This window comes from Martes martes, assembly GCF_963455335.1.
Source record: "Martes martes genome assembly, chromosome: 2".
NCBI lineage: Eukaryota > Metazoa > Chordata > Mammalia > Carnivora > Mustelidae > Martes > Martes martes.
Window position 1 is genome coordinate 125,459,965 of NC_137889.1, and position 23,045 is coordinate 125,483,009.

The 23,045-nt window shown below is 33.8% G+C and overlaps 1 protein-coding gene across 6 annotated transcripts in view; it reads left to right on the plus strand.

The window, feature by feature from the left end:
• Window positions 1–23,045, plus strand: part of LARP1B (La ribonucleoprotein 1B) — a 123,270-nt gene that overhangs the window by 22,673 nt on the left and 77,552 nt on the right. For 5 of the 6 annotated variants that reach the window (XM_080797772.1, XM_080797773.1, XM_080797776.1 and 2 more), the window contains exons 9-11: window positions 4,756–4,930; window positions 9,647–9,819; window positions 15,541–15,906. In XM_080797772.1, coding sequence (XP_080653898.1) covers window positions 4,756–4,930; window positions 9,647–9,819; window positions 15,541–15,906 — 714 coding nt within the window. Of the gene's footprint in view, window positions 1–4,755; window positions 4,931–5,520; window positions 6,502–9,646; window positions 9,820–15,540; window positions 15,907–23,045 lie in introns of those variants that run through there. The other variant, XM_080797777.1, reaches the window with a different exon arrangement.

Here is a 23,045-nt window from a genome sequence, read left to right on the forward strand (position 1 = left end):
ATAGTAGAATGAGTTTATTAACCACTGCCATCATTTGTGCTAAAGCAAAGATATATCTGTCATTTTATATATATAAATATATACAAACTTATTTTATATATATAAATAAATACAAGTTTATTTTATATATATATATATATATATATATAGTCATTTTCAGTGAATTTGTTACTGATTTCCCTCACTCTGTAATTCTGTAGGAATCTGGTTATAATTTCATTATTGTATGGGTTTTTTTTGGTCTCTTGGTGTCCCCATTAAGTCCTCCCACATAATTTTTAGGTTATTGATTATCAGTTTCCTTATAATTTACAGCAGTAGGGAAGGAATAGTTAAAAGGACTTTTGCTTTACTGTTATGAATTGACATATAAGCACAGTGATTTAGAACAGCATAGGCTGCGTTCACTTAACATTCATTATGCACCTACCATTGGTTACAGTGGAAAAGTCGTCGGTTTTCTGTTAAGAATGTAGAATTTCATTGGGCTTTGCAATATAAACATACTGATTTAGAGTACAGACTTGAGAACCAGCATATATATCCTTGTAGTTTTGTGATCTTGGGCAATGTCTTGAGACTTCTGCAAAGTGGAAATAGTAATGATACATACTTCATAGGGTTGTGTTGAGGATGAAATGTTTAACGACAGTGTCTGGCACAAACAGCCCTAAATAAGAATGTTCTATTATTGTTAGTCTTCAAGGATGCCCTTCTATTGTTCGCTCCTTTTTTTGGATCTTCATTTCAATATATCAACATCAACATTTTGTTATATGTATTTTGATATACTCAAGCTTTCTTCCCTGAAGAACTATGAAAAGCAAAATATACCTTAGTTCACACCCCTATCTGTCCCAGTTGAGGTTTTCTACATAACCAGTCTTACTGAATCTGTTTCCTCCCACTCATTTTTGGCTTATTATACTTTTTTTTACTTGATATATATATATTGTAATAGGATTGGTATTATAGTGATATTTATCACATAATTATAGTACAGTATTGTCAGTAGTCATTATACTGTGCATGAAATCTCTGTGGATTATTTACTACTTATTGCCAGTTAATACTCTTAAACAACACCAGTCTTATTCCCCCACCTGCTGTTTCCTAATAACCACCATTTTACTCTTTTTTTAAATGAGTTTCACTTTTTTAGATTCCACATATAAGTGATATCATACAGTACTTGTCTTTCTCTGACTTACCTCATTTAGCATAATGTCCGGAAGATCCATCCATGCTCATGGCTGAATAATATTCTGATATATATTTGATACATATGTATTTGATATATATGTTTGATATATATATGTGTGTGTGTGTGTGCGCGTGCGCTACATTTTCTTTATCTCTTCATCTGTTGATGGGCGTTTAGTTTGTTTCTTAGTTTGTTTCCACATCTTAGCTACTGTGAATAATGCTGCAATAAACATGGGTGTGCAGGTATCTCTTCAGAATCCTGTTTTCATTTTCTTTGGGTATATACCCAGAAGTGTTATTCCTGGATTATATGGTAGATCCAGTTCACTGCATTCTTGATTGCAGTGAACAGAGAGCTATTTGTGATGTCCTTTCTTTTTTTTAAAATTCAATTAATCCTTGATCTTTAGCTAATCGGTTGTATGACTGTTCAAGTTACTTAACCTTAACCTCTTCATGCTTGTTTTCTCATTGTTAAAATAGGGCAAATAATACTTAAACTATCACAGAGTGTAAGGACTTAAGAGAAATAATTAATGTACTTGTAATGTCCTTGAACTATTCTTGCTGCTCCCATCTTGGCTGACTGCGGTTCCTCAGAATGTGTGCTGCTGTCTTATCTTTTAAGTTTTTGCACATGCAGATCTTTTCTCTTGGTACCAGGCATAGGACCAGGAACTAGGAATATATTATCTATGTATTCTAACATTGGTAATTATTCATAGTAATATTTGGTCCATTTAAGAAAAGGACTAAAATTAGTAGTTAGAAAAGCCATCAGATACCCAAAAATATTAACTGCACACTATAACTCATTGTTTAGGACTTCAAGGTATCATGGTTTGGTTTTAATAAAACTCTTGTCTAGATCTTTTCCTTAATTTTGTATAAAACATAATTTTTATATGATGTTTTTAAGGTCTAAATCACAACGTTCACTTGTTCTCTTTATTTTCTTTCTGAACTTTTTCAATAGGGAATAAATTTCCTGTGATTTAAGATTCAAAGGGTATGTAGTGAACAATTTCCTTCCCATCTTTTACTAATAGTCTATTAGTTAAACCTTTCTTGGTGACAGTCAGTGTTACTTCTTTTTCGTGTATTTTTCCTGAGATACTACATATTATACTACATATATTGTTATGCCCTATTTTAAAAAACAGCATATATTAGATTATTCAGGGTTGTGTATAAAGAACTTTGGGTTTTTTCCCACTCAAATTTTTTCTTTTAAATTGAGGCATAATTGGGGTGCCTGGGTGGCTTAGCCATTAAGGGTCTGCCTTCAGCTTGGGTCATGATCCCACAGCCTTGGGATCAGGGAGCTCCGCATCAGGCTCCTTGCTCAGCTGGAAGCCTGCTTCTCCCTCTCCCACTCCCCCTGCTTGTGTTCCCTCTTTCACTGTGTGTCTCTCTCTCAAATAAATAAAATCTTAAAGAAAAATAAATTGAGGCATAAGTTATATACTATATATTAGAAATCATAGGATTACATACGACTTTTCTCAGTGTATATAGTTGTGTAATTGCCCCCCAGATTAAGATATAAAACATTTTCAGCATCCCAGGAAGCTCCCTTGTGCTGTCCTCCTAGCCTGTACACTGGTCTCCTCAAAGGTCAATTTGGTGGTCTCATTATCTCTCAGAGCTGTCTCATGTGTTTTTTAATTTCACCTAATCAGAGGTATGTGTGCTCTTTTATATCTGACTTTTACTTATCATTTCTGTGAGGTTTACCCATGTTGTTGGTGTGTAGCAGTTGTTCATTATACATTTTGGGGTAGTATTTCATTCTAGGAATAAAACACTATGTATTTTTCCATGCTGCGGTTTATAGATGCATGGGTTCTTTCCAGTTTGAATCTGTGGTACTGTTGCGAACATTATCATACATATTTTTTGATGGTCATATGCATTTATTTTCCTGTGACATGGCTAACAGGAGATACACACACAGACACACACACACTTAGCTTTTGTAATACTGCTAAACATTTTTTCCAAATTATTAAACCAATTAACACTACCACCATTCACAACTTCACTTGCTCCATATTCTATCAACATATTGGTAGTCTTTTTCTACTTAAAAATTTAAACCAATAGGAAAGTTTCAAAGATTTTCTTTTTAAATTTAGGTATAAATAGCATGCTGTAAAATGCAGAGGTCTTGGGTGTTCATTTTGCGTTTTGAAATTGTATAAGCCTGCCCTCAAAAAGATAGAGCCCATTCCTCTAAGAACTTCCTTCATGGTCCTTTCCAGTCATGGTCAATCCCCCACCAAATCCTCTGCCTCATCCCAAACCACTTTTCTGATTATATAAGCATAGATTAATTTTGTCTGTTTATTTATACACATTTGTGTTAGTGGGATTTTTCTGTGTCCTGGCTCTTCCATTCGTAGTTTTTGAAATTCATCCATGTTGCAGGATCTGGATGCAGGGTATACTGGTGTTTGCTACTAGAGTGTCATTGCTTCTAGAATGTTCAATAGATAAAACTAGGAAAATATATGTTAAAAGAAAATATAGCTATCACCAATTCAAACCCCTTGTCATAGGCTCCTTCCTTATTTCCTTTATTCTGTATTTCATACTCTGTTTTTTCAGAGAGTATCCTAATTCCCATCAAAAAAGTTTGTTTTAAAATAATTTTTAATAATTTTAAAGTATTGTCCAGTTTTGAAAATATAACTTTAAAAAGTGAGTATTATGCTAAGGGCATACAAATGTAAAAGTAATACATATGTTATGTTCTTCCACTAAAAGATAGTGAGTTTTAACTTTTATAAAATAACAAGTATATATGTTCAGTTTTTATATTATATTTGTATTTTTCCTGATTTTATTTCTAAAAGGTAAGTACCCTTGAATTTCAGATAAAACTCAGTTCACTAAGTCTTTTATTTTGAGGAAGTTTTGTTCTAGTTTTATTTTATCATTGAATTGCGTATGTTATTTTTGCAAAGCTCTGTAGCCTAGTGACTAAGATTCAGTGGTGGATAGCTAATAAGTTATTTGATCCTAGTATTGCCTCATACTAAGTCTATGATCTTTATCAAGTTATTTCTTTGAGCTTCAGTTTCCTCACCTGTGTATGTTACAGGGTATTTTGAGGTATGTGTATGTGTGTTTCTTACCATTTGATTAATGATGGTAGTTAATACAATAGTGCTTAAATTTTATTTAGTGGTTTATTATTAAGGTAAGATAAAAGGAAATATGAGAGAAAAAACCTGAAAATAAAATTTAATTATAGTAAAAGTAGTTTGATTATAGTTGATGTAATAATCCTTAAATGCTAATTCTGTTGTGAAAACCAAATTATTTGCTGCATGTTATGTAGATATCTGTTACCTATCACAAGGGCAAATTATTTAAAAATTTGTTTTAAGTAGTTAATTCATTGATATTTTTTAGAAATGTTTACTGTAATAATGTCTGCTGATTTCAGATTTTAAAAAATTTTTAGGTTATTTGAAGTATAGGATGTGACATTACAGTTTTTTGAATGAAAGTTCTTTAATAGCTTAAAATACCTATTTATAGGCACTGAAAGATAGCACAGAAGTGGAAATTGTGGATGAGAAAATGAGAAAAAAGATAGAACCGGAAAAATGGCCAATTCCGGGCCCTCCTCCACGACGTGTGCCACAGACAGACTTCTCTCAACTGATTGATTGCCCAGAGTTTGTACCAGGCCAAGCCTTTTGTTCACATACAGGTAACAGCTTTTCTTCTAGAGCAAGCAGTGTAATGGTGGGCTATCTGGTCCCATTTACCTATCCTTTAAAAAAGTTTATTTAGATTGTTTAGGAAAATTAAAGAAAACTAAATGACTTTGATACTCTAAATTCTATTCATTTTGTGCCCCCTACCCAGCCATAAATTAAAAATGGATTTAAGAATTATGGGTAAACCTCTGCTCCATTTTTAAATTGTGTACTTTGTCATGTATGGAATTTCTACCTATCTTCTTAATTTTACTAAATGATTATAGATAAGTTGTGCTAGTTTCCTCTTATAAGATTGGAGTAGTCTAGTAGGATGAAGTAGTTTAAAAGTCTTATACTAAAGAGTGGGGCTGACTTTAGTTTTGTTACTAGTGTGCTTCAATCCCATCTTGTAAAGCTGGGATGACCTATATTCAAAATCAGCATTGGGGTACTCTTATGAAATTATTATGATTATAGATTAAAGAATTGATGGTAATTAGAATTTCCAAAAACTGCTTTAATATTAAGAATTTTTTCCTGGATCATTTTTAAGACATTCCCTCTTGGGAAAAAATGTGTGTGCTTAAACTTTTTTCAGTCAGGGTGATGATCTACTGATGCTTGGATGTCATTTGATCGAACATGCAGAGGAATAGGTGATTCACTGAAATATTATAAACATTGGAACAAATCGTGATGCAGAAATGAAAGCGACCAGACTTCTATGCAAGAATGTCTACTCCCGACTCCTTGTGGAGGAGGTTGGGCCACCACTACGATGGAGATAAACACCTTTGTGATGATAATGAGAGAGAGAGACCAGAGGACTGCTGTTGTTTTTATAGGAGCCACCATTTGTGTGTAATTAGCCTGAGCTGCATGTGCTACTTTTATTTACGGTGGGAAAGTTAATTATTCTGGAAATATTGCAAAATTCTGTCTTTTTTCCCAGACTTATGTACTGTGTCCAGATCAATAAAACAAAAATAGAGAGGCTTGAGTGGCATTTCCCAGATTGTTAGGTCCTTTGCTATTTGATTTGCCCTTCAGTACAGTGTACAGTGTACAACTCACATGTCACCATAGTATTTCACATGGACTATGAGATGTGTTAATGTGGACATGGGGGGATAAGAAATATGAGAAATGAACAAGAATATTTTTTTCTAAACTCTTCAAAATATATTTTTTATACACTAGTATGTGAGACCTGCCATCAATAAAGTACTGATGAACAGTCTCACAGATATTTTTATTTAGCGTTTCTTTGTCAGCCCTCTGTGCCTATAACCCTAGCAAGCAACTTGGGCAGATGTTTTAAAAGTTGAAGAAAAGTGATATTTTTTAGGTTTTCTTAAAAAAAGACTTAATGTCTGATTGTATAAATTAGATTATTTGTGTGAACTTTGGGTCCAAGATGACATTTTTAACCTGCTTATGAACAGGCATTAAGTGAGTTAGATAAAAATAGAAAATAATTTTTCCACAGGGTAGCTAATAAGATAGGTCAGTCAAGTTGGTGATGCCTGTTCATTTAACCATTTATGCATTATTAATAAAATTATAAGAATAAAATTACAATGTCTTGTACATTTTTGTGTTTTTTAAATATACACTCATTTACATCTCATACATATTGCCAAAACATGTCACTCTATATTTAAATGTCCAAAATTTTAGGTTCTTTAAATTACACATCTGTAACCACATGGATAATGAAGGCATATAGAATGTTCTTAGAGTTATGCAGATTTACATTACATCATAGGAATAGGTACATAAATTCAGCCTTTTTCATGAATCCCCATATTTCTGACCTTAATAATTATCCTCTGATGAGAAAGGCTTAGGTCTTAAATTCAAGAGAGAGTAGTATGTCACCAAAAATGTGAAATGGATATAGGAATAGGAAAAGTAGATTGTGTTTATCTGTATCTATAGGTGAAGAAACTTTTATCTATATCCTTTTTATCTCTAAAAAGAAGACTTTAAATTTCAGAAACATAACCATTGATGTATACTTCCTGAGGGATTTTTATTGTAAAATATTTAAACATTTTTGTTTTTTTTTTACCAAAGAAATTAAAATGTCTATTTTTCCCTCTATGGAGGTTGAATTGTGTAACATGAGTTCACCTTTGCACTGAACAGAGGACCTCAATGCACCAGAAAATGTTGATTATGGGAATGGTAAGATGTTAATTTTAAAATTTAGGTTTTGCAGTTCAATGGATATAGTATTGCACTATCAACTCTTAAGTAAAAGATTTCATTCATCAAAGTTGAGAGGGTTGGGTACCTGACCATCTTGGGGGTTTTTGTTGTTGTTTTGGCTTTTTGAAAAATGTGTAGGAGGATCTCTAATGATTTTTGAATAAGCTGTGGGATTTCCTTTGGAAAGTTGCAGAAGTATTCCTGAATGAGCTACATGAAGTATATAACCCTTTTAAAAGTATATAACCCTTTTAAAGCAATCTATGTAACAACCAGATTCAGGGCGGATAAAGAAGTCAAACTAGATAATCATGGAATGTATAGGGTGATTTACCTCTGGAGAGTGATATTGATAATTTTTCAATTAAAACAGCAAAGATAATTTTTTTTCTCTGTTCTTATAAATTAGAACCTATAAAGTATCAAAGTATGTGATTTTTTATCTCTATAAGTTTCATGTCAAGTCATCCAAGTAATATTCAGACTTATTGGTTCTTGGAAGATGAGGGCTTTACCGTTACCTTTAAAATTTACCTACATAATGTTTGAAATATTTTCATTGTAAAAGAAAACAAATCACATAAAGCGTATGTGTAGGTAATTATAAGGTGAACATTTCCCTTTAAAAACTCAGACTATCCTAAATTTTCTTGTCTTACCCAAATTCTTTGGTATTTTGATATTTAATTTGTAAGTACGTGTTGTGGGTATAATGAAACACTTGACTTCATGATAGAAACATTCAAGCTTAATGAGCATTTAGAGATGATTATATAATAAACTTAAGTAGGTGTTTAAATATTAGATTTCTGTGTTAAAAATAGTAGTTAATTGATTTCCCTACCATGTGCCAGGTGCTATTCTAATCATTTATACATGATAGTAATTTAGTTAATTCTCACAGTTGCTAGGGTGGTGGTTCTTAGTCTGTTTTTAAAGCTTTATTCACTGCGTTAGCATAGGTGATTTATAGTATTAGAAATACAATTCTCTGCTATAAAATGTGTTCCCATTCCTATAACTTTAATATTAATACTTGCAGTCCAAATGTAGCATTTCATCTATACTACCTCTATGGATCAATCGATGATATATGTACCATTAATTAAAGTTGTAAGCGTCAATGTCAAATAGAAATATAATGTTTGCTATACATGTAATCCTAATAATTTTAATAGCCTAAAAATGAAATTAATTTTAATAACATTTAAAATATTTTAATATACCTAAATATTATAACATTAATATAAAAACTACAGATCCATTTTACCTTTTTGGATATTTTGTACCAAGACTTTGAAATCTGGTATGGACCTTATACTTATTAGCACATTCTAGGACTACCCATGTTTTAAGTGCTCAGTAGTTCCATATGACTAGTGGCTATATACTCAACAATGCAGTTTTAGAGCCTTTTCCATTATGAAGGAATGTACTTTTTAAAAAAAGTAATATAATTTGATATTTGAATCCTGGATCTAATATGTGTTCATGGAGAGGATAACTCTTATTTGAGTCTAGCATGTAGTAGATGAAAGTAAGATCTTGGAATATTCTTCTCAAAGCCAAAGTCCTGGAATGTGCCTTTGCATTTTCATTTAGTAAATAAAAGAATTGTTGCTGTTCATTTATTTCAGCTTTCTCCATGTAATATTCAACTTTGCAATATTTTGAAGTAATTGGCTTTTGGGGACTAAATTAAATGATATTTAGAATTTTAGAGTATAAATTTGTATGTAAAACTCTTTGTCCAAAGGAAATACATATTGCATTATAACTTAAAATAAGCATTCTTTTGAATTTTTAGAAAAAGATTTGTAAAGGTATCGATTAGGATTTTATTTATAAAGCACGTGATTATTTTGATTAAGGGATAGTGTGGAAGAAAGCATTTTTAATTACAGCAGAGTTTTAAAATGTTTTAAATTTTATTACCAGTTTTAAGATATTTTAAATTTGCACTTTAATGATGTGACATTCTACTCCTTACAGTATCTTATATGAGCTAAGTGGGCACACTGCATTTAGGTAAAATTCATTAAGTGAAGGAAATGTGAAGTGTGAATAATGACTCCCTTGCTATAGATGATAGCAGAATAGTGAAGGACTGATACTGCCTTGAATAAAATATGCGTTTACTCCAGCTTAATAGCATTTGAGATTCCATAATTTCATTTCATAATTGATAGATTTTAAGATTGCACTGGGAATTGATCCCTAAATTAAATGAATTATCACAATTAGTAACTCAATTGATATGCTTGAGATGTTTGAGTGAATGTGATCTGTGTAAGGGTTGGTGACATTTCTTTTATCTATTATTGATTGGCTTCACTCAAATACATTTTACATCTTTTCAGGTTTGAAAATCAGTCATTGGAAAAATTGTAATTGAGATTTGATTTATCATGTTTTTGTGGAAAAAAAAAATCCAGCCCAAGTAAAGAAAAAGAAGTGTTTTATAATTAAGAAAACCATTATTTTAATTAAGTACTAACTTAAAATTTTAGAGTCTGCCCCAAATTCTCCAAGAATTGGAAAACCACTGAACCCAAAGAAAAATACTGAAATAAGTAATCTTCAAGCAATGTCTAGAGGTTTGTCTACCAGTTTGCCTGACTTGGACTCAGAACCTTGGATAGAAGTTAAAAAGAGACATCGTCCATCTCCAGTGAAATTGAAGGTAAATTGTTATAAACCCAAGTGAGGTGTAGTACATTCCTGGGTTGATTGTAAGGCCAGTATATTTTGTTTGTCAAGTAAATATGTAAATATGTAAATATGAAAAGTTTAAAAAATTGTAAAATTTGGCTATAAGTAAAAACTTAAGGCTTAGTAGTTGAAAATTATATTGTGTCCATTTTAAAAACTTGGCTTCTGTTTCTAAATATGATTGAGAATATTTTGATGTGGTCTTTTTACTTGTGACTGAATTTGAATAACTTTTTTGAAGCTGACAATTTTTCTAAACTGTGAATTTATATTATAACCTTATTAGATTATTTATGACCTGTTAATTATTTATAAATGATACAGATTAGGTATATATGTTTTTGGTGGTTTTGTGTACAGTAAGAAAGGAAAAGAGAATTGATTTCTTGGGGCACATGAGGGAGTGGGATGTGTGGTTATGAAACAGTAGAAGAGATCCTTGATGTTAGAAGTGCTACTCTAGTTTTGACTCATGGTTGGATATACAAAATTTCAACTGTGATAAAAATTGCTCTAATCTAAGCCATAAATAAAATGAGTACAAATAAAGCTAGGGAAATCTGAGTAAGATTAATAGGTTATTTCAGTGTATATCTTGTGATATTTTGCTATACTTTTGCAAGATGTTACTATTGGGAGAAACTAAGTAAAAAAAAAATACATAAGATTTCTTTTTCTTGTAACTGTATGTGAATGTATAATTATCTCAAATGTTACTCAAATGATTCAAATATTGAAGGTAAGCTCTGTAAGGAGAAGGTCATTAAAAATAATAGGACCTAGAATGGGGAAGGATAAAGAAGGCTATCATATTGAAGATTATTATGAACAAGGCTCTTTATCCTTACCATCAAGGTATGAAGAAGCATGGAAGGATTTAAGAGTGGTTCTCCATTGGGGGAATGAGGGAGTGATAAAATTTTGTTTCATCGGGATATTTGGCAATGTCTGGAGACATTTTTGGTTAAAATTGGGAGACTGCTATTACACTATTACATCTTGTGAGTGGAGGCTAAAGATGCTGCTAAACATCCTACAGTGCAACCCCCCCCCCCAAAAAAAAACCACAAAGAGTTATCGAGCCTAACATGTCAATAGTGATGAGTTTGAAAAACCCTCATCAAGAGTAACTTTTTAATTAGCCGTGGTGGTTAAACATAGCATATTTAAATGTTGAAAGAGGTGGTTCTGCCCCCACCTGCCTCAGGGGACATCTTAAAAACCTAAAGCAGTGCTCGCTTCAGCAGCACATATATTAAAAACCTAAAGCGGCTTTCTAGGGGTGCCTGGGTGGCCCAGTTGGTTTAGCATCCAACTCTTGGTTTTGACTCAGGGTGGCAAGACCCAGCCCCATATGGGGCTCTGTGCTCAGCACAGAGTCTGCTTGAGATTATCTCTGCTTCCCTCTCACTCCCTCTCTGCTTCTCCCCCAGATTGTGTGCTCGCGCATGCTCGCTCACTCTCTAAAAAATAAATATCTTTAAAAAAAATTTCTAAACCTGCCTTCTCAAGACAAGATTTTCTAAAGTTCCTGATTAATTTCTATATTTATCATGGCAAATAACATCCCTGTACAGGTAGGGTGGATAAGGATAGTCTCTTGAAAACACACAGACACACATACACACACACACACACACACACACAATACAAAACCACACAAAGGATAGTGTCCTGGATCATTGACAAAGATTTGTGTAGTATTTTATTTATTCTAAGACCTAAATTTTTTCCTACACTTTAAAATATCTCCACATTTCAATATTTCTTTTAAAATAATGGTTCTTCCCTTGTATGCTGTTGGTGGGGAAGTAAACTGGTAACAGCCACTGTGGGAGATAGTACAGAGTTTCCTTGAAAATTTAAAAATAGAAATGATCATATGATCCAATAATTCCACTAGTGAATATCCAAAGAAAATGAAAATACTAATTCAAAAAGATATGCACTTCTATGTCTGTTGAAGTATTATTTACAATAGCCAAGATGTGGGAGCAACCAAGATGTTGTATACATATACAGTGGAATATTGCCCATGAAATAGGATGAGATTGTGCCATTTGTGACTACATGGGTCGGACTAGAGGGTATTATGCTAAGTGAAATAAGTCAGAATTAAAAAGGCAAGTACTATAGGATTTCACTGATGTGGAATCTAAAAAAGCAAATGAGTAAACAAAAAAAAAAAGGCCTGTAAATACAGAGAAAAAACTAGTGGTTGCCAGAGGGAAGGTGGGGCGGGAGTAAGACAAAAGTGGGTGAAGGGGGAGGGAGATACAGGCTTCTAGTTATGCAGTGAATAAATCACAGTAATAAAAAGCACAGCATGGGGGCGCCTGGGTGGCTCAGTGGGTTAAGCCACTGCCTTCGGCTCAGGTCATGATCTCAGGGTCCTGGGATCGAGCCCCGCATCGGGCTCCTTGCTCAGTGGGGAGCCTGCTTCCTCCTCTCTCTCTGCCTGCCTCTCTGCCTGCTTGTGCTCTCTGTGTCTCTCTCTCTGTCAAATAAATAAATAAATAAAATCTTTAAAAAAAATAAATAAAAAGCACAGCGTGGAGAATATAGCCAGTGATATTGTAATAGCATTGTATGGTGACAGATGGTTGCTACACTTGGGAGCATAGCATAACATAAAACTTGAATGGATATGTTGTGCACCTGAAACTAATGCAACGTTGTGTGTCAACTATACCCAAATAAAAAAAAAAAGAGAAAAATTTTGCCTTTCTTATAGGAACTGGCACGTTTCTTATACATGCCAGAAACTACTGCAAAGACTAGTTAGAGAGGTGCCAAGCAACTTAAAACTCTCTAAAACGGATTTATTTTTCTTAAAGGGGCTTAAATTCAGAAAATATGCTAATGAATAAAGCAAAATTTTGCTAATTTTAAAAAATAAAATAAAAATAATGGTTCTTGTTAAAATCGATGGCATCTTTGAGTTGGTTTAAAAAAAGAAATTTTTGGAAGGGTAGGTACTGGATTCTGATGTATAGAGCCAGTAAGTTGGTAATGGAATCTGGTTTTAATAGTGGAAAAAGAATGGTGTAAAATCTAGGGCCTTCAGTTTTATGGCCAAAGAATCTTGGTGCCATTAGTAAGATCTGAAATGTACTCTGATATTACAGAGTGAGGATCTGGCTTGGAGGAAAGCTGACTGTAGGTTCTGGGGGCCTAGATATTTCAGTGATACCTCCTGAGGAAGGTTACTTAATGACAACATTACAAACATACTTTTTAAGAAAATGATCTTTTAAAAATATACATTCTAGAGTGGGTATGGCTTGTTCAGAGATAAATTTCTTTAGAAATCTAAAAGCGTTTTTTCCACTGTCATTTTGGTCAGTTTTTTTTCTTATGAAATTTAGTCCCTTTAGATTTTTTTATCAAGTGATTTTGGTTTTGTTGAGGTTTTAAGATTATTTCTTAATCCCCACCATTGAAATTTCAGATGATATACCCTGGAGTTGGTCTGCTTTTATTTACTGTGCTGTGTATTCATGTCCATTATTTTGGGAAAATTCATGTTTCTCTTTTTTTTCAACTTCTAGTATTCCTTTTTATCAAATATTGGGCCCCCTGGCGCCCCCTGAATTGATCATCTGGCTACTATTTTTTCTGGAATTGGGGATTTAAAAAAGATTCTGTTTCTGTTATTTCCATCATTTTTTTTTAAGTCCTTCTCTTTTAGGGTGATAATTATTTCTTAAATGTGATCTTTATTTGATGGTTTATATTAGTTATTAATAAGTTGGTATGGACTTCTTTTGTGGCCTTGTAGATCTGCTCATCCAGAAAGACTTTCTCCTGAACGTGAGGTATGATTGTGCACACTCTTGGTTAAGTGTAAAGGTCCTACTAGACTTTTAGACCTTGACAGAGGACAGTCATGCTAGTTCTGGGTCTTCAGAATTGATAAAATCAGTACTTTTCTCTGGGAAGTAGAGTTCCTTAGTATACTTTATTCATTGGCAAAATTACCTTCTCTTTCTTCCCCCAGCTCTTTTTTTTGTTTGTTTGTTTGTTAGAAGTTTAGAATAATAATAATACTGGGATGTGTTCATCCTCTGTCCAGCTCCATGGACATGGGCCCTCTCTTGGCAAATCTTTCATTTTGTTTAGAAAGCAATTCTTGGGCTTTAAGTTGGGAACAGATTTTATAGCTTCATAATCTCAGGTAGGAGTGTGGGACTGACTGTTCTATCTGTATCCTGTAGTTTGTTTCCCAAATACCCCTTTTGATGGCTGTCACATAGTCCATTCCTGCTCATCGTGCTTACCATCTCAAAACTTTTTAGGATGCCAGTGGAACCAGTGGTTAGTCTTTATATAGGTTCTAGGTTACTGTTTCCTCTAATCTTGTTTATTATCAATACAATCCCATTTGCTTTCTGCTTTCCAGAAAGTCAGAACAAAATCCGATTCGCTGGTAGTATAATACTTGTTTTCATATTGGCATGAGTTAATTTTTTTCATTACTGCAAATCATTACTACAAGTAAGTATGCTCAGTCAAGTCCTCTTCAACCCCAAATCTCTTATCTCTGCCTCACAAATTAAAAAATTTTATGTTTGAAACAAATTTAAATATAACTGACATAAAGTAAAAAGTAAGAGACTCTCTCCTGGTTTTACCATTATTAACAGTTTGGTGTTTATTCTCAGACTTTTTTCATGTACTTGCAGATATGAATAATAAGGTTTATAGTTTTCATTTTTAAATGTATTCACAGTGTGTTAAAACTTATTTTTATTTTTTAGTAAAAACATCATGGAATGCCTTCTATTTAGTAGACTTTTAGCTGTGTCCCGACAGAGTTATTATTATTGTATATCCTTCCTTGAACAGTGCCTGGCTCACAGTGAGGACCCAGATTAATTATTGATTGAATAAATATGTACTACATTAATAGGAATTCTGAGAGAGAGGGATTTTTTTATTCTAGGCAGAGGAGAGTTAGCATTTGCTGAATGATAAGGATTGGTCAAAGGATGACCTTGGAAAATGACATCGCCACAGTCTATTTTCCTGTGTTGAGAGTTTTAGAAATCTAGACTAAGTTAGATTTTAGAAGATCTAGGATCTAAAGTTTTGTACTTGTTATGTCACCCAATAGGAAGCACTCTTAATTTTTTTTCAGGGAGGGCAAAGTTCAATAGTTTAGTGCATGTTAGGGTAAATTTAATAAGAAAACCTGGCCATAGTGAGTGAGGGTGAAGAATGAACAGAGGGATTAGCTAGGAAACCTAGCAAATGGCATTAATATTGCAAGGATTCAGACTAGAAAGATCACTGATTTTGGAAATCAGAAAACCTTGATTGTTCTAGTCTTGACGAATTCTGAAATTCTGGACCAATTAACTTCATATCTCTAAGCCTTTTTTCCCCCTCATCTGTAAAATGAGTTGGTGTTCTATAATGGATGAGCTGGGCACCATTCTTACTCTAAAGGAGTTTTTAACCCTCCATTTACTCAATTTTGTGTTTTTGTTTAGCATTAAACTTAGTGTTTAGCAAATTCATCTATTTATTGGGCCAGAATAATACTAGCTTGATTTTCTTTTATAATATGCTTGCTAACTAGTTGCTGAGCATACAGGCTTCATATTACTAAATTGTAACATTATTATGTGATTTTTATTTTTTAAATGATAGAAAAGTTTGTATATAAAATACCATTTTCTTCCTTTAGGAATCATCATCTCTACCTGGAGAGGCATCAAATCAGCTGTATCCTTCAGATGAACAAGAGCAAGAAGAACTTGATTTTTTATTTGATGAAGAGATAGAACAAATAGAAGGGCGAAAAAACACATTTACTGATTGGTCTGATAATGATTCAGATTATGAAATTGATGACCAGGATTTAAACAAGATTTTGATTGTAACTCAGACACCACCTTACATGAGAAAACATCCTGGAGGAGATCGAACAGGCACCCACATGTCACGGGCAAAAATTACATCTGAACTTGCTAAAGTAATTAATGATGGCTTATATTACTATGAACAGGATCTATGGATGGAGGAAGATGAAAACAAACACACAGCCATAAAGGTAATATTTTCTGGCTAACATTTCTGCTGATACTAATTTTTTAGCGTATGTTGCTCCTTGTATTTTCTTAAACTTGAGGCTTTATTTTATTAAATTTTGATATAAATAAATTTAATTTTGAAAAATTCCCAGAAAATGTCTGATATTCACAACCTGAGAAATAATTTTATTAAAATGACAATGCAATGAATAATTACAAAAAATTAGCACTCATTTACTAAAACCCTTTTTTCGGTGAAAATAATAAGGAGGCTCTTTCTAAAAAGAAGAAAAAAACCTGACGTAATGGACAAGCTTAGTTTATATGCTCATTCCTTACCCTGGCCTATAATCACCCCAGCTAAATGAGTAGGGCTTTAGAGAAGGGTGGCTTTTGTTGCTCCATTCCATTGTTCTCTCAGTCTGTGGTGCATGCTTTATGGTAGTGGAACTGGTTGTGGACAAGGATAGAAGATTAAAATGGCTGATTGTCTTTCCTTATCTAATCATGTAGTGGTACTATGGGTGCTCTTTGAAACCTTATTCCAATTTTTTATCTTCTTGAATTTCACCCCACATCCTAATACCTATCCTAGTTATTAAGGTAAAATATGAGAGAACCAGAGTGATCTACTGGCTATCTGCATTCCTTTGATAGGAATTTTAATGATAAAGATAGGCATTAAAGGGATCTTTTTCTGCCATAAAAAAGTTACATGTTGTTTTTGAATAGAATAATGAGGGAAAAGTTGCATAACTATACTGTGTCAAATAGGAGAATGATCTTGGTCAGAAATATTTGTAGTTGTAGGAAGAAAAGTCTGCCAGCTAGTGACTGAATAGAAGGGATTAGCTGTCCATGGAGGTTCGTATCATTAACAAGAAGTGTACTTTCCTTCTTGGCTCTTCATTTCTTTTTCTTTCTGGCATTTCCATCAATGTATTCAACCCCTTACCTTCTCTAGCCATTGCCTTTTTGGAGATCATGCATCAGGTTATTGTAGCTTATCTGTGACTTAAGAGCCTGAATAGTTCTCTCTGTCCTACTGTGAAAAGGAAGTGTGTTTTTATAGTTTCAAGGTTTAAAATCTTTCCTTGTCTAAGCTTTGTTACTTTGTTTGTGATACTTAGGTTCTATAGTTAATCTCTACCTTAAATCCTTTTGAAACAGAAAGAGCTAGAAATAAATTTAATTAATAATAGGTTAAAATTATACTCCTTCCATTTCCTTTCTCTCTACCCTACTTTGTTCTTCACCATCTACCATTCTGTATATTGCACTTCTTTTCTGTTTTGATCACATGGATATAATATCTATGAAGAAAGTAATTTTTGCCTAATTTTGTACACTACTGTATCTCCACTGCTATAACAGTTCCTGGCACATAGTAGTGTTCAATTCATATCTGTTAAATGGATAAATGAATTATGGATTAAACATTATGAACTAACCAAAGAAAAGTTAACCACTTTATATATATAAATATTGCTTCTATGGGGAAATTTTTTGAGTTCCAAATAATGAACTTTCAGGTCATCTTGAGAAATGTATTTGTAGGTGATTATTTGCTTTAATTAAAATGTGGACAACAATAAGGAAAGCCATGTATTGAGTTAATTAAAAACCAGTATCTGGGGGCACGTGGGTGGCTCAGTGGGTTAAAGCCTCTGCCTTCAGCTCAGGTCATGATCCCGGGGTCCTGGGATCGAGCCCCACATCGGGCTCTCTGCTCAGCAGGGACCCTGTTTCCTCCTCTCTCTCTGCCTGTGTCTCTGCCTACTTGTGATCTCTGTCTGCCAAATAAATAAAATCTTAAAAAAAACCCAAAAAACCAGCATCTGCCCACATAACCATGAAGTATTAGGGTAAAGTAATCTTTGCTATATGACTCTTAAGCATATGGTCTGTTCATAAGTTGTTGTATTTTAGCCTGATCCATATGTACATTCTTATCACCTGACTTATTTCCCTTGTTTCTAATTCTGTGCTCAACATATAATTTCTGATTAGAATTGTACTTTTCTTGTGGGTCTGCTTAAAGGAAAAGGAAACAATGATTTCATGTATATTTGTTAAACTCCTACTGTGAGCCAGACATTGTGCTAGGTCCTGGGCATGGAATGGGAAGATAACAATAGGGTCTCTGCTTGCCTCGTTCTTACAAATAATTGGGAGGACAGACATTAAAATAAACCCCCAATAAATACTTAATCACAAATCACAAATTATAATAAATGTGCTAAAGGAACAGGATGCTGCTGGGTTGGGTTATCAGGGAATGAATGCCTGTGAGAATGTCACAATTATAGTATGATCTGAAATATGAGGAAAATTAAACCCTGCAAAGACCAGGTGTACCATATTCTAGGAAGAAGAAACAACAAATGGCAAGGATCTGAGGAAGAAAGAATTTGGTGTATTTTAAGAACTGAAAAACAAGTCCATTTGTTTATAGTATTATATAAGAGGACAGTTATGGCAGTATATAGGCAGAAGTCTAATCATACATTGTTTTGTGGGCTATGTTAAATAGTCAGAATTTATCTAAAGTTCAAATAAAGTACCTTGGAGGTTTTATACAGGCAAAAGGGCTAAATCTAATTTTTATTTTTATTTTTATTTTTATTTATTTATTTATTTATTTATTTATTTATTAAGATGTTATTTTGGAGAGTGAGCAGGGGGAGGAGCAGAAGGAGGGAGGGAAAGAGAATCTCCAGCAGACTCCGTGCTGAGTGTGGAGCCAGACACGGGGCTCGATCTCATGACCCTGAAATCATGACTTGAGCCGAACCAAGAGTCAGATGCTTAACCAACTGAGCCACCCTAATTTTTACTTTTAAAATATAACTCTGGTTATTATGGTGGAGAATGGATTAGATAGGTACAAGAGTGGCAGAAGAAATCCACTTGGAAAGCTATTAAAGTAGTCTAGGAGATGGGTATTGATAATTAGGTAACTTGGTAGCAGAGGAAATGTTGAAATAAGAAAACCCAGATCTGAGCCCTGAGGAATCATCATTTAGGAGTTGTAATAAGAAGTGGTGCTGTAGAAGCCCAAAACCAACTTCAAGAGAAACTGGACAGATTGAGTTAGGTGTAAATGAAAAGAATGCCAAATCGATAGGGTAGTTTAATGATCTTTTGTGACTTTGCGAAAAAGGATTTTTTGCTAGATCCAGAAGTTATATTGAACTGCACTAGGCTGAGTATATAGGCTTTCTGTTTCTCCCATGTTCTTACTGTTGAAAACAACTCAAATGGCATTTTTGTAGATGATAAAACATCTTAAAATCCTGAAGATTGGCAAGGTAAGTTATTAACAGAATAAAACCAAAAGAAGTGTGGAGTATTGAACCCAATGTTGCCCTGGAGACCATTGGAATTTGAGGAATTCGGTGTTCCAGAAGCCCCCTAAAATAAAGAGGAAGAAGACAAAACTAGAGCTCAGCAAAGTTGGGGATTCTAGGAAGTTGTCTATTAAATTGGCACCTAAAAGAAATACAGTGAAAGAGAACTTAACTTGCTTTCTTACCTACTGCTCTAGAGGACTACAAAGAAATTTCCCTAGTTGTGTTGAATAGACTAAGAAGAAAAAAAAATGGCTTAGAATTTATAATCATGCAACTTAAATTGCTAGTATCTAGATACGTAACCACTAGTCATGAATTTAAAGTGGTCATGACCTGTTAACTTCTCAGAAACCTAGCAGAAGCCAACATAGCTCCTTTTTGAGAACATTCACTTTTAATCTAGACTTGAATAATTTACTCAAATTTTCTTAAAAGGAATGTAACTCGCAGAATTAATAATCAAACAAGGAAATGTGCCACCACATGTGAGAATGAGCAAGACCATACACTGAAATAGTTTAGATAATGGAATTACTAAACAGAATGTGGAGTAACTGTTAACTGTGTTTAAAGAAGTAATTTGTGCAGGGAAGAAGACTAAACAGCAACATTCCTCTAATTTTTGCAAGTAAAAATAGTTAAGGTTAAAATTAACACAATCAATTAAGGGGATTAACAACAGATTAGATAAAATTAGAGAATCAGTAAATTGGAAGAGTTTACAAGAAACTACTCAGAAATCATCACAGAGAGGCAAAGAGAATATTTTATGAAAGTATATGTAATGATGTTCTGGAGAGTCTTTGCTATTATTTACTACATTTCAAATCAAGTTGTAGAATTAACATCTGGATTTTATTTTATAGCTTTTCATTTCTGAAAAGTTTAAAAAAGCAGGAAATGTGGAGTACAGAGTGATAAAAATGGCCTAAAATAGACATTTAATAAGAATTTCAGAAGGAAAGGTTAGGAAAAATGGGGCAAAATCATTATTTTAAGAGGTAATAGCTGGGACTTTTTCCTGAATTGAGGAGAGAGATCAGAGTAGAGCAGCCAGGGGAAAAAAGGCAGATTACATTTAAAGGTAGGAGAGTGAACAGCTGACTTTCCAACAGTAAACAGTTGACTGCAACAGACACTGGAATGATAGTATTACTATACCAAGGGAAAATAACTGTCAGCCTATAATTGTATGCCTTGCAAAAGTGTAAAAGGGTGAAATATAATGAGAGAAATTGTAACTTAGGAAAGCCTCATTAAAGGAAATTGCAAAGGTGGAATGATTTCTGATGCCATGTATATAGAAAGGACTGCGGAGCAAAGTGAGAGAGGCATGAGTAAATCTAAATATTAACTGTATAAAATAGTGTCTTACAGATTAAACATAACAACACAAATTTGGAGAGAGCAATTAAATTAATATTTAAGGGTACTTTTGTATCTAGGGAAAAGATACTGATTAGTTTTTAAAGTTTTCATGTTGCAGTTTGAAGGATACCCATTCAGAAATAAAATTAGAGTAAATAACTGTGAAACTAGAAGAAAGGAAAATGTAGAATAAGAAAGGGGCTCCCAGCACAAAGATAAAGTGGTAGGTTTGTTTATTTATTTATCCATCTATCTATCTACCTATCTGAGAGAGAGTGTGGGAGCAGCAAGCTGGGGGAAGGGTCAGAAAGAAGGCAAAGGGAGAGAATCTCAAGCAGACTCCATGCTGAGTGTGGAGCCCAATGTGGGGCCTGATCTCATGACCCTGAGATCATGACCTGAGCTAAAACTGAGTCGGATGCTTAACTGACAGTCACCCAGGCACCCCTAAAGTGGTAGATTTCAGCCTAAATGTTTAGATAGCAAAAATAATAAATATCATCAAAGTCTGTGTAAATAAAATCAGTTACGTTATTTACATGTGATGTCAAAAAGATAAGGGAGCATACACCGTAAAGTAGTAAGCAACCAAAATCAGTCTGTAGATTCAACATAATCCTTATTAATATCCTAACTGGCCACTTTGCAGAAATTGATGAGATGATATAAAATTCATACTGAAATTCAAGGGACCCAGAATAGCCAAAACAATCGTGAAAAAGAACAAAGTTGAAGAATTCATATACAGTCCTTATGTTAAAACAGTGTTGCTACAGGAAAAGTATAGACAAACAGGTTAATGGAAGAGATTTGAAAGTCCAGAAATAAACACATATGTCTTTGTTCAACTGACTTCTGGCAAAAGTGCCTAAAGCATTCATTCAATAGGGAAAGAATAGTCTTCTTAAGAAGTTGTCTTGGGACAAGACAAGTGGGTATCCACATGCAAAAGAATATATTAAATGCCACCCTAACTCACAGTATACAAAAAAATTAACTCATTTGAATTAAACATTAAATATAAGAATAAAAACTATACAGGGATTGCAAGGAAACATAAAATCTTCATGACTTTGTATTTGACAGTGGTTTCTTATATGACACCAATAGCACAAGGAATAAGAACAAAAGATTGGATATCATAAAAAATTTTTAAATCTTGTCCTTTAGAGGGCACCATGAAGAAAATGATAGGGAAATTTAAAAAACAAAAAGTAATACATTTACATTAGCACTCCTTCCCCAAAGTTAAATAATGAGGTGTATAGCTAATTAAATATGTAGGAAATCTATGTGAGTAATATGACAACTCTTATGAAAGAAATTAAAGAATTACTAAATGAGATAGGAAGACACAGTATTATTAGTTTTTCCCAATTTGATCTGTAGATTGAATGAAGTCCTATTCAAGATTCCAGGAATTTATTTTGTGGTTATTAACCAACTGGTTCTAAAATTTATACAGAGTCAGAACACCAGGGTTGCCAGCATAATATTGAAGGAGAATAGTCAGAGAACTGAGGTTTCCTGACTTCAAGAGTACTATAAAACTACAGTGATCAAGACAATGTGTTAGTGATAAAAGAATAGACAAATAGATCAATAGAACACAATAGAGAGCCCAGAAAAAGACTTCCAATAATTCAGTAAACTGACAAAGGAGCAAAGGCAGTACAAGGGAGAAAATACAGTCTTTTTAACAAATGGTGATGGAACAACTTGACACCCACATGCAAAAAAAATGAATCTAGGCACAGACCCTATATGTTTTCACAAAAAGTAAGTCCAAGTGGATCAGACCTGAAACTTCTAGAAAATAGAGAAAAATGTATTTGATCTTGGGTTGGTTGATGACTTTAAAAAAAAATTTTATTTAATGTTGGGGCATTTGAGTGGCTCAGTTGGTTAAGTATCTGCCTTCGGCTCAGGTCCTATGGGATCGAGGCCCACCCTGGGCTCCATGTTCAGTGGGGAGCCTGCTTCTCCCTCTCCTCTGCCCTTATCCCCTGCTTGTACTCTTTCTCTTTCTCCCTTTTTCTCAATAAATAAAATAGGGGCGCCTGGGTGGCTCATCAGTTAAGTGGCTGCCTTCGGCTTGGGTCATGATCCCGGAGACCAGGGATCTAGCCCCACATTGGGCTTCCTGCTCAGCCTGGAGTCTGCTTCTCCCTCTCCTCTTGTTCCTCCTCCCGCTCATGTTATCTCTGTCGCTCACTCTTTGTCTCATAAATAAAATCTTTAAAAAAATTTTTTTTGTTTTAAAAAAATAAAATCTTTAAAAGAAATAAAATTTTATTTTTGAGTGAGAGAGAGTGCATGCACTCTCTGGGAAAGGAAACAGAGCTGGGAAAGGAACAGAAGTAGAGGGAGAGAGAAAAATCCCAAGCTGACCCTATGCTGATCCTGAGGTGGGGCTCAATCCCACTACCCTGAGATCA